At 32.8% G+C, this 11901-nt stretch overlaps 2 protein-coding genes across 2 annotated transcripts in view; one reads left to right on the top strand and one right to left on the bottom strand.

The window, feature by feature from the left end:
- Positions 1–2244: 2244 nt before the first annotated feature.
- Positions 2245–11901, bottom strand: part of LOC111707636 (neurobeachin-like) — a 90583-nt gene continuing 80926 nt past the window's right edge. Inside the window, 7 exon segments of the mRNA XM_023480769.1 lie at positions 2245–2914; positions 3834–3922; positions 5630–5692; positions 9851–9950; positions 10284–10449; positions 10707–10797; positions 11631–11679. Coding sequence (XP_023336537.1) covers positions 2824–2914; positions 3834–3922; positions 5630–5692; positions 9851–9950; positions 10284–10449; positions 10707–10797; positions 11631–11679 — 649 coding nt within the window. The 3' untranslated portion in view covers positions 2245–2823.
- On the top strand, positions 5790–9433 carry LOC111707634 (uncharacterized). Its single transcript, XM_023480768.1, has 10 exons — positions 5790–5899; positions 5952–6064; positions 6246–6360; positions 7079–7130; positions 7183–7298; positions 7415–7523; positions 8297–8516; positions 8731–8808; positions 9062–9145; positions 9330–9433. Exons 1-10 carry the CDS (start codon positions 5797–5799, stop codon positions 9384–9386), a joined length of 1047 nt encoding a protein of 348 aa, XP_023336536.1. The 5' UTR covers positions 5790–5796; the 3' UTR covers positions 9387–9433.

Genomic DNA, 11901 nt, shown 5'->3' with positions numbered 1-11901 from the left:
TTCAACGTTTTTTTTCTCAAAAACGGCCAATCCGTTTTAACAACTTAAAAATTAACGGTTTTTACCTTTCATCAACGGAGTCTTCCGTTACTTTTCGAAGACCTCCGATTCGATAAAGAAACTTTGCAAAGTCCTTATGATGCAGCGTTTTATAAATCTGAAGTGTTATTCTAACTGTATCTTAAAGAATGAGACTGTAACGACGACTTGAAATTCTTCAGATTTAACGATCCCAAGTCTAAATTAAGTCTTCTGCCTTCAATCATAATGTGGCCTTTAAATGCTTAATTTAAATATTTGGAAATAGGGTTTCCAACGTAATAGATTATTTACTTACGCAAAATTACGTGCAGTTACGCGTAATGATTTTCATTCCATGTAATTTCGTAGGATTTCGACGTAATTTCGCGTAATTTCTATAACGTTATTTCGCGAAATTTTGTAACAATTCCGCGTAATAAGCGAAACTTCGTGTAATTTTTATAAAAGTAATTTCGCGAAATGTTGCAATAATTACGCCTAATTAGCAAAACCTCATTACAAACCTGCCTACAGGAGCAAAATGTTAACCTTCCTAGACATGAACTCTACCATCTAAAAGTTAGCGTACTAGAGAAGGTTTGGAACCTTGGAGAAGTTTACTTTAAGTACGAGAATCTAAATACATCAGAGGTTTTATGACTGATCTCACGGGAATGAACAGAAAAAAATACTTTTTATTTAATTGTAAACTGTAATTAAGTATTTTTAAGAAAAAAAGAGTATTTTTATTTCCAAATCTAAAAAGGTTTAAATACCCATACTTAGCGCCCCCCCCCTGATTTACGTAAAAGTTCGTTAATTAGATCGACCCCCACCACCACTTTAAACACAAAACTAGTTTCATATTACGAAAATTTCGCGTAATGCTTCTCCGTAAGTGAAAGAAAGTGTTCCACGTAATTACGACTGGAAACCCTATTTGGAAAAGAAAGTAATAAGTTTATAAAGGGTGTTTATGAAAAAACTGCACAGTGCTAAAAATGATTGAAATGTACAAATCTAAATGTCTGCATCTGATTTTGATATTTATTTATCACTCGTTAGTGATAAAACAAACTAAACGCCTTAAAAAAAATTTCTTTGTGTAACTTAATCCAGGGTTATTATCGTTTTTTTAGATCTGCTTTTCATTTAATACGGTCTCTAAGCAGCCATGCCCTTCTGAGTTATGAATACCCAGAAAGTTCTCTTTAAGAAAAACAAAAATTTTCCAGTTTGATCATTAGATTCTGCATTACAGGAGTTTTAAGCTCCTTAAAATGTTTCTTCATCATCCTAGGACAATGTTTCGTTCTTGAGTTTCTTTTTATTGACTTTTTTGTACCTGTTACTTAAACTAAGCATACCAGAGATAAGAGAGTTATAGAGATCGATTGTCAGCTAAAATATGCGATATTTTCCACAGCATGTTCTATTGTGTACAAGTACTGTACACGACTAATCAGCAAACATCTGTATTCAGGGATATTTAGGGATCCTTTAGATACGAAACACGAAATCTTCAAAAAAAGACTGAATTCATAAACGTTATGTTTTATGTTTAAAATTGGAGTATTTTTTTCAAAAGTTGTAAAACTTAACCCCTGAATGGATATTTTGTTCAACAGTGGCCGTGCGATAGCACTCGAAAAACCTATCGTAAAAACGTAGCATTTCGTGCCGGGTCAACTTAAAACCCAGTGAAAAAAAGATAAGCAGTCTGTGTAGTCTGTGATTCATACTATGGCTTGAATTTAGATTTTTTAAAGGTATTAATTAGAAATACTTACTGCTCATGCTATTGATATTCAAATTTATCACCCAACCAACCTTTCTTGTTAGACTTTTTAGTTATAATTTCTCTTTTGATCAACAGAATAGAAATCTTTACATCGTATTTTCATTTTCTGGTATTAAATATAATAAATGAAGAAGTTGTAAGGTTTTTGACTAGGAATGGTCACTTTTTGATGTTGATATCTCCATCACTGGCTTAATTACCATTTGGATACAAACCTTGATCAGTCTTTTTCAAGGCGGGTTGAGTTGTTTTTGTCATTATTTTTTCCATCGATTAGTCTTATAAGATTCTGTTCTGAACATATAATGGGTTTTTGGCCATCTTCTCAGAGGCAGCTTATGGGGGGGGGGGGGGCTTGGGGGATTAGTCCCCCCTTCCTCTGGAAACATTAAGAGCACAAACCTGACTGAAATAAAACTAAGTTCCAAGACTAGATATATTGCATATTAAACAAGTAAACCTTTATAATATTACATTTAACACTTGTACATTAAATCAAAATAATTAAAAACTAGGAATGCATTGTTTACAAAATATGGAATGTAAATTATACAAAGCAATGAGGGATAAATTTCAAAAAAATAAAAAGGGGAAGGTCAGTAAAATACTAATTAAAAACTAGGAATAATACTCAAAATTGCTTAAATGGAATACATAGTAATTTTAAAAATCTAAACGTACAACAAATCACAATGCGTAAAACCGAGAAAAACTAAGATTTTTTACAAAATCAATAAAAATTCATATCTTAGCGAAAAACAAACGTTTAATTTTTTTTCGAAATCCGAGCTTTTAGCTTAGTTTTAGTTCCCTGCCTTAGCTCCAAAGCTCCAATGTATTTTTTGTTGATAAAATCAAGAATTTAAAAAATACAAATTTTTACTTTTCAGTGTTTTAACTAACTTCCTAAATTTCCTCTTAACTATTACATGTTTATATAAACTTGATCAAAATTGATCGTAGGTTGGACGCCGAACTGCTGAATTGATCAATTGATTTGATCAGTATCTTTGCTGGAATTCATGATGCCAACGATTGAAATCAATATTGAAGACGACAACACTACCCGTCGCCAGGCCAGCCATCAGAAACCTGAAAAAGGTTTAAAATAAACATGGTCAGATTTTTTTGTCTTACGAAGTTTATGAAAAATATATTAAAAATTAGAATGTCAAAATCAAATCAAAGAAACTGATAACTCACTGAAAACTATAATTGTGTAAATCTTTTTATCATACTAGAAAACTGTAGGATAGAAAGACGACATTATAGAAATACTGAAGTGTATTTGATGTTGTTAAAAAGCCAATAGCTTTATTTCGATTATTAAATCACTTAAAAATTGAAAAAGGGTCCTTTTACACTGGACAATTGCTGTGCCTCATATTCATTTAACGTCATAACTTGAGTCTAAAACTCGACTTCCTATTCCAGAGTTTTCTGGTTATTACTGTAGCAACCTGATGGAGTAAACATATTTGATCCAACAGAATTCATATGAAGTAACAAAGGTTTACGATATTAGGTGGAAAATCACAACATTTTTTCTATCAGAATGTTTGTATTGTGGATCTAGGAGGGTTCAAGCATTGATTTCCATCTTATGTAGAATAGATCTACGGATTTATTTAAATCCTCTTCGATATCCTTATCCTGTATTGGTCATACCCTGCAGGAATAGCTTTAAATGAGCGATCAAGCCTTGATTCAGAAATGCATAGTGGATCTCGAGATTAAGCGTTCAAGATTAATAAGATTCATTCAAAAGTTCAGATTTTAAAATGAATATAAGACCGATGTTAAGTATTGTATTATGTGTAGATTATAGATTAATGAATGAATGGAGTTTCTCAGGGATGTAAACTGAGGACTCAGTTATTTCCTTGTAGTATTTTTACCAACTTTGGACGTTTTCTAGACATTTAATAATTGCACAAAAAAAATAAATAAAAATTAAATGAATTAAGTTTAGAAATTTTACAGATTTGTTTTAAAAAATCCAATGCCTTACTTTTGATCATGGGAAAGAGCAAGAGATCGAATACTAGATTCACATCCTGGGAACGCGTAGAGAAGACTCAGATGGAAGGTTCTCCAAACCTAGAATATAAACGGTTAAAATAACTGTCGTCTTCGTCCTTTATTTCAAGGGCTCAGCTACATTTTGCCTAGTCACAATTTGCCTAGTCACATTTTGCCTAGTCACAACTTGCCTAGTCACATTTTGCCTAGGTAACAGTTTGCCTAGGTAACATTTTGCCTAGTAACATTTTGCCTAGAGTAACAATAGAGCGAATTTTTTGCCTAGTCAATAATTTTTTCACAAAAATTTTTTCAACAATCCGAGAATTTTAAAAATCTGCAAATTTTTTGGCAAAAATTTCGCAAATTTTTAAAAATAGTTCAATCTATATATAAATTTGGCTTGTCTGTCTGTTTGTTTGTATCCAATAAAAGTCAAAACGGCTGAACCGATCGGGCCCAAATTTTTTGTGGGACATCACGTGCCCACAGGGAAGGGTTATGAATGATCAAAATTTCAAATATTTGTCTCCATCAAAATTCGACCTTCATTTAATTTTTGAAAATTTTGAAAATCCGCGAATTTTTTTTGTGAAAATCCGCGAATCATTTTTACTTTGTTTTACGATGTACACAAAGAGAACATGTTCACAATTAATTTAGATTTAGATTTAGAATTTAGATTAATTTAAGGCTAGTTTATATATAAATTTGGCTTGTCTGTCTCTGTTTGTTTGTTTGTATCCAATAAACGTCAAAACGGCTGAACCGATCGGGCCCAAATTTTTTGTGGGACATCTAGGGACCCCAGGGAAGGTTTATGAATGATTGAAATTTTAAATATTTGTCTCAATCAAAATTCGATCGTCATTAAATTTTTAAAAATTTTGAAAATCCACGAAATTTTTTGTGAAAATCCGCGAATTATTTTTCTATAAACCAATCAGATCGAAAGACACATTGAAAATGGTTCCCATGAAAACTGCAGGGCTTACCATTCGGGGTAAGCCCAACTACAGGGAAAAGAATAACTTCTCCTATGTTTTCGATGGGAAGAGGGCAGAGACACTCAATAGCAAAAAACATGCTCTTGTGTTACCTAGGTAAAATGTTACCCTAGGCAAAATGTTACTAGGCAAACTTGAAATATGCAAAAAGTTACCTAGGCAAGAGTGAACTAGACAAGTTGTGACTAGGCAAAATGTGACTAGGCAAATTGTGACTAGGCAAAATGTAGCTGAGACTGAATTAGATATGGATGTTCTGTTTCTTTTAACTGTTCATTTTCATTTGTAGATTCTCTGCTAAAGTTTCTTGCTCATAAGAAACAATGGAGAAATTAACATTCAGACAAACGAAGTTGTCTCCCCACATTGTTGACCAGATTAAGCTCCAAGGGTACAGTTTTAAATCGGGCGTTATCTTTTCTTGAAGAGTTATCTAAAATTAGGCTAACAGTCCCTTTAATAAAACCTTGTGAATCATAGACAGAAGGATAGGATTAGCTAACAAGAGTTTATGAGGGCATAGCAACCTTTTAGAGGCAAAAAATTTTGAGAATTAGTGACGCATGATACGCATTGGAAACGGATTTGATACGCATTTGATACGCATTTGTTACGCATTGGATACGCATTGGAACCGCATTTGATACGCATTGGAAACACATTTGATACGCATTTGATACGCATTTAATACGCATTGGATACGTATTTGATGCGCATTTGATTTGAAAAGTGAGAACACATGAATATTGAAGAGGGATAATTAAAAATTAAACTTCACCTCAACTATTCCCTTTTCTCCAGCAGTCACCACATACTCTCCATCTCTTGACAACAGAACACACTAAACAAAATATTATTATTTAATTATCATTTAATTATTATATAAAACTAAAATATTTGCCATTACATTTTTTAATCTTCTGACATAAATAAGATAACAAAATTATGCAAACAAACGTTTTACCCAGTTTACCAAATAACGTCAGAACATACATTGAAATGTATTTTCTAAATTTCATATTTGGACTTCTACTATCACTCAAGACTGGTAATTTTCTTTAAATTTACCAATAAATAGCATAATTTAATTTATTTTCCAGGACACTGTCTAAAACTGGAAAGCTACAACATAGTACCAGATTCTATTACTGTGTCAGGACTTTCATCCGGAGCAGCTTTTGCTACTCAGTTTCATGTAGCTTTCTCAAACCAGGTTTAGATTTTTTCTAAATTCAACTTAAGATTAAAATATTTGCTGAGGACTCTTATTTCACTGGATTAAAAATTTCATTATAAAGTCAAGGCAAAATTTAGATCAATTGATTGATGTAATCTTTGATTTACATAATCAGCTGCACCATGAGACAATATGATGTTTGGACACTAAATTTCAGGTGTCTGGAGTAGGCCTATTTGCTGGTGTCCCCTATCTATGTGCATACCAGCTTGGATCTTATTTAAGCTGTATGGAAGCCCCTAGTCTGGTTAATACTAATCTACTTATAGCAGGTAAATGGTTTATTTAACACTGATATCTACCCTACTCATCATTCATCAATTTTACCGCCGTTTGACCAACATTACCAAATTGTAATTTTCCCAACAGCAGGATGTTAAGTTACTTAACAGTCCCTTGGGGTATTAAAGTAAATCAAATCACATCACATCTCACCCTGCAAAGTTTTTGTTTCTCAAAAGCCACTGCACAACTAAGCTTTTCCGGTAGATTAAAATATTACTTAACCATGCCTTAACTAAAAATTGGTCGGTATATTCCTAGAGAACGATTTTTGAACCCCCCCCCCCCCTCCTATCAATTTTGTACATGGGTCTGACAGGAAGTGTCTTAACTTAACCTAACCCGTGGCCGCAGCGCTCGGCCCCCTAGCCTGTCCTAGCCGCAGCGCTCGGCCCAGAAAGTGTCTGAACTAACCTAACCCGTGGCCGCAGCGCTCGGCCCCCTAGCCCATCATAGCCGCAGCGCTCGGCCCAGAAAGTGTCTTAACCTAACTTAACCCTAAATAATAAAAAAATAAACAATAATAAATTTGCTGAAAAATAAATGGTCATGTACAAAATTGATAGGAGGGGGGGGGGGGGGGTCAAAAATCGTTCACTAGGACAGACCCAATTGGTCTTGGGAACCCTTGGTGAAGTGACCTGTAAAGTAGTTGTAAATAATCATTATGTAAATAAAAAGTTTAGATAACTTTTCAATTTTATTAAGAAACTGAAGGATTGGCTTTGACAGGAAGCATTGATGCAACAGAGAATTTAAGGTTAAAATATAAAAAAAAATTAAAGTCTAACTGCAATAAATGTTCAATCTAGAAACGCTAAGGTGTTTCTTTATCATGGAAGCCAAGATGAGGTTGTGAATCCTGGGATTCTAGAGAAAATACAAGAATTCTATGGATATTTTACAACCAACGGGGAAATACAATCAGGTCACATTAGTATGGAATGAGCCTAACTTAAAAAATAATAATTTTAAATCATTGATGAACACTTTTATTAAAGAGAGATTGGAAATGAAACCTGTTTTAAGGATTTGAATTTTTAGTGAGTAATGTTTCCTCAACGCACTGTATCCCTACCCTGAATTATGGAACTCCATGTGGAGTTTTAAATTCAGAATTGTACTTAGAGAACTGTAATTGGCAGATAATAAGGTATTTAATTATTAAAACAGTAGATAATTTCCGACTTGTTGTAAAAAGTAGCTGGATTAATTTCTGCTTGCTTCTAAACACAACACTCATAGATCCATAATGCTTTGAAAAGTTACATCAATTTTTAAGACTAGTTCGAAATGATATTTAATTTTACCACACTAGTTCAATTGTTACATTAAATAACTCTAAAGCGCTATAAAGTTTTAAAAAAGGAAAAAGTTTTTGCCTGAGACCTTGCAACCTATGGATCATTGTGAACAGCTAAAAATAAACAGCTGATCTGAAGCAAAGCAATCCATGCTTGTAAATATCAAATAGATTATCAAGTACAATAGGTGGCAACAGAGAAATAGATTATCAAGTACAATAGGTGGCAACAGAGAAATAGATTATCAAGTACAATAGGTGGCAACAGAGAAATAGACCAATTATACACGACTTCACAAGTGTCAAATATAAAAAGGAAAACAAAATTTTCTCACATTAGTTGACATGTTTTCCAAGACTAAATAAAAAATTTTACAAACAGAAAATAAAGAAAATATAAAATTGCACTTATTTTACTGTAAGATAAGCACTTTATTGTAAAACTATCACTATTATTTATAATTTTGTCATATGCGAAACCTGAATTGACACTTGTGACGTCAGAGTACAGCTATACTGAGATTGTACAAATTTTACGTTGCCATCTATTGTACTAGAATCTATTTGGTAAAAATGATCATTTATTAAAACTTCAATATTCCTTTCAATCTGCTTGATTTCAGTACCATGTTTAACTTGTTCTATGGGGAAAGCAAGATTGTTGTCAACAAATACAGTGGAAAACTAGTGGAGTTTGATCAAGGTGAATTTTTCCTGAACCTACCAGCCCTCTGTGGAATGAGCAAGTCCGGGTACGTGTATGTGCCCCCACAATGCGAGGATAAACAACTCCCCTGCCGTCTAAATATTCACTTCCACGGGTGTGGAATGAGTCCAGAAAAGGTCAGGGGTAAATAATTTTTTCAAGAAAAAATTATTTCCCACCAGAATGCTAGGAAATTCTTTTATTGTACATATTAAATGATTTGTGAAGAACACTTATACCATTTTGTGAAAATGTAGCAAAAATAAAAAAGTAACCAAGTCCTATTTCATAATTTTGCCAAAACCTTAAAAAAATCAATTAAAATATTTAAATTCCACCCCCCTGGAAAAGGTTGGAACAGCTTTCATTGAGAACTCTGGAATATTGGAGGCAGCAGATGAACATGATACAATTGTGTTGTTTCCCCAGGTAAAATACTAATAAACAATGAACTTTTGGCGAGAAAAAAATTAATTAAAGTAAATTAAACCAAATTTTTAAACATTTATATCTAGCTGACAAAATTACTAAAAATTACAGCAAGAGCCAACACCTCTTCAGTAATTGTTTTGAAGAAGTATCTTTTATTCAATAATAACCATTTTTAAGTTGTTTAAGTTGTAAGTAACCCTTACAGGCGTAGGAACTGGTTTTATAAAGTATCCGATATAAATCTTTTAAGGTGCATGCTATTGCAAGTAACCCCTACGGATGCTGGAACTGGTTTGGATATCTACCTCAAGATTTTATAGACTTTTATACTAAGGTAATAAATATATTAGTTGCTAAAAAGCTTTGGATTCAGTTGTAAAATTTTACAATTTTTTTTTATATTAAGAAAAAAGTATTTTTTTCTTCTTGAACATTCTGTTTTTAGGGTAAACAGATTTTTTTGTACATTCTAGTTGCCACTGAGATCTATGTAAATTTTCCAGAGACAATTGTTTTAGTATGGAGTTCAGATGGCTGGCGTGCATAATATGATGAAGAGAGTAGCAGATTTGTAATCTTTTAAATCCAGAAATATAAAATACATAATATGATGTAGAGAGTAGCAGATTTGTAATCTTTTAAATCCAGAAATATAAAATACAAACCAAATATATTTGTGTAATTATGTAAACTCGCACAAAACCCCTAACAGAGAATCAAAATATGTTTTTATGTACATTAAAAAAACCATGTTATAAGAACTCTAATAAAACTTAATTCATTTAAAAGATTCAAAAAATTAAATCACTGACGAATAAAATGGAATGGACACTGAATTTGATCAAAGTTGCCAACATTGTTCATTCAATAAACAGAAAGACTAATAATAGGAAGATGACTTAACGACTTAATGATTTTAATTAGTGAACTTTAAATACAGCAATTGTGCAGTGCAAACGGTCCCCATTATACTTCAAAACTTAAAATACATTCTATTCCACAGTTTTAAGGGTCCCATTGTAGCTACAATAATACTTACATTGATACTATCTGAATGCATTTCACATCTGAGCAGCTTCCCATTAATTGTGTAGAGGGCAAGATGATGGGAAGGGTAGGACGCCATTACAACACCTTCCCTGAATATCAATCAATTTATTTTTTATTTCTTTTTTGTTATGAAATAAAAGATACATATAGTTTTCAAACATTTTTGGAAATTGCTAAAAAATTAAATTATCTTTTAGTTAAGTCATGATACGTTTCTAATCTGTTTATGCAATAATCTGAACTGAAGTAAAATCTAAGACGACATTGAAACTCTGATAACTCCACAGAAACTTTGGATTAAAAATGCACTTCACCTCACGGCTCACAAGTATTAACTGAACTTAAAAAGTCAAGAATGTCGGTTGTTGCAATCCCTATTGATATGCACACACGAGAAGGAAATGATGTGAACTATTACTGACCTGCTCAGCCACAAGCACGCTGCGCTATGAAGGTCAGCTGGACCGCTGAGGGAGCGGAGTAGGTCCCCGAATGTGGTGTGTACAAGAAGGGGACCGAATAATGACCCAGAAACTACCAAACCCAACTCAGCCGATATAGATACACAGGTTATTGTGTTCTCATGACCTAATCATTCAAGACGTAAGAAGATTTTCAATTAAAAAACAAATAAATACAACAAAAATATTAAAAACTTTTTAGGTATATTTTGTTAAGAAATCATTCCTGTCCCATTTTCAAAAACACATTTTCCCCAAGTTGTTATATTAGAATTGTTTGAATTTTTTAGATTTGACAAAATAAAACAAAAATGGGACAAAATGTTTACATTTGATGCCAAAATTTTTTATTCTATGACCCCAAAACTTATTTAAACCAAAAACCTGTCAGAATTGCTCTTGGAGTAGGTGATTCCCCTTCCCCTACTATACTCTGGGTTCTAGCATTCCAATGCCAGAGCAGTACTGTACAATCCTAAAAGTAACATAATTAGAGCAGCACTGTGCATAATATAATAAGAGCAGTACTGTACACTATTTAGTCAGTCCTGTATGCATAATATATTCAGAGAAGTACTAAACAACCCTGTACATAACATAATTAGAGCAGTACTGTACACTGTTTAGAGTCCTGTATGCATAATAAAATCAGAGAAGTACTATACAACCCTGTACATAACATAATTAGAGCAGTACTGTACACTGTTTACAGTCAGTCCTGTATGCATAATATAATCAGAGAAGTACTATACTACCCTGTACATAACATAATTAGAGCAGTAGTGTGCATAATATGATTAAAGCAGTGCTTTACAATCATGAACACGTAAATACACTGTACGTACATTGTACAATGAACAATCAGGGTGTCCCACAAAATATGACAGAAGCAAGTCGTCTTAGAAGTTTGAATTTATTTGTGACATTCAGTCTTCAATTTACTTTCACATGTATGATTCTTGAAACAATAACTACAATATTCTCATAGTCCTAACATTTTCAAAATGTGTGGTCTGCCGTTTGTTGTGTATTCAATATTACCGGAGATATTTAGCAAATTCTTCATATCTGAAATATTAAAAGCACAAAAAAGGCGAGCACATTTTGGAAATGCCAGGACTAGGGGTATTTTGTAATTATTAACTCCAGAGTATTACTTCTAAAGTTATGGATAGGAATAAATGCTACAGATGGGAATAAATGCTACAGGATCAAAGACGACCTTTAATATTCGTCTTGCTATTGTCATGTTTCGTGGGACACCCTATAGGTCTATACTTGAACGATAAATGAAAAGTGGACACATACCTCGCTTCCGGAGACAATATAGCAGTCTGAGGATATGTTGCACTCCGATCTAAAAAATAAAATAATAATAATAAAAAAATTTTAAAAAAATCATTAAGAATTTTTTTGTATGTCCGATCATAACTCAGGATACCCTTTACTAATTTGTTTCAAATATTGAGGCAAACCACGGGAATGTTTTTGACTTTCTTTAAAAAAACTCCAAATTGAGTAAGTTCCCAAGATAGTACAATATAAAACATGTGTGAATTGCTGAGTTGCTTATGCAATA

Source organism: Eurytemora carolleeae, unplaced genomic scaffold (assembly GCF_000591075.1).
Source record: "Eurytemora carolleeae unplaced genomic scaffold, Eaff_2.0 scaffold434, whole genome shotgun sequence".
NCBI lineage: Eukaryota > Metazoa > Arthropoda > Copepoda > Calanoida > Temoridae > Eurytemora > Eurytemora carolleeae.
Note: the sequence above shows the minus strand (reverse complement) of the source record. Positions and strands in the feature narration are given on the sequence as shown.

Excerpts from the sequence above, each read along its gene's own strand:
- LOC111707634 (XM_023480768.1), top strand. The coding sequence starts at position 5,797 with ATGCAAACAAACGTTTTACCCAGTTTACCAAATAACGTCAGAACATAC. Across the intron at positions 7,131-7,182 it reads GATGCAACAGAGAATTTAAG|AAACGCTAAGGTGTTTCTTT; the intron begins GTTAAAATATAA and ends TGTTCAATCTAG. Across the intron at positions 8,517-8,730 it reads GTGGAATGAGTCCAGAAAAG|GTTGGAACAGCTTTCATTGA; the intron begins GTCAGGGGTAAA and ends CCCCTGGAAAAG.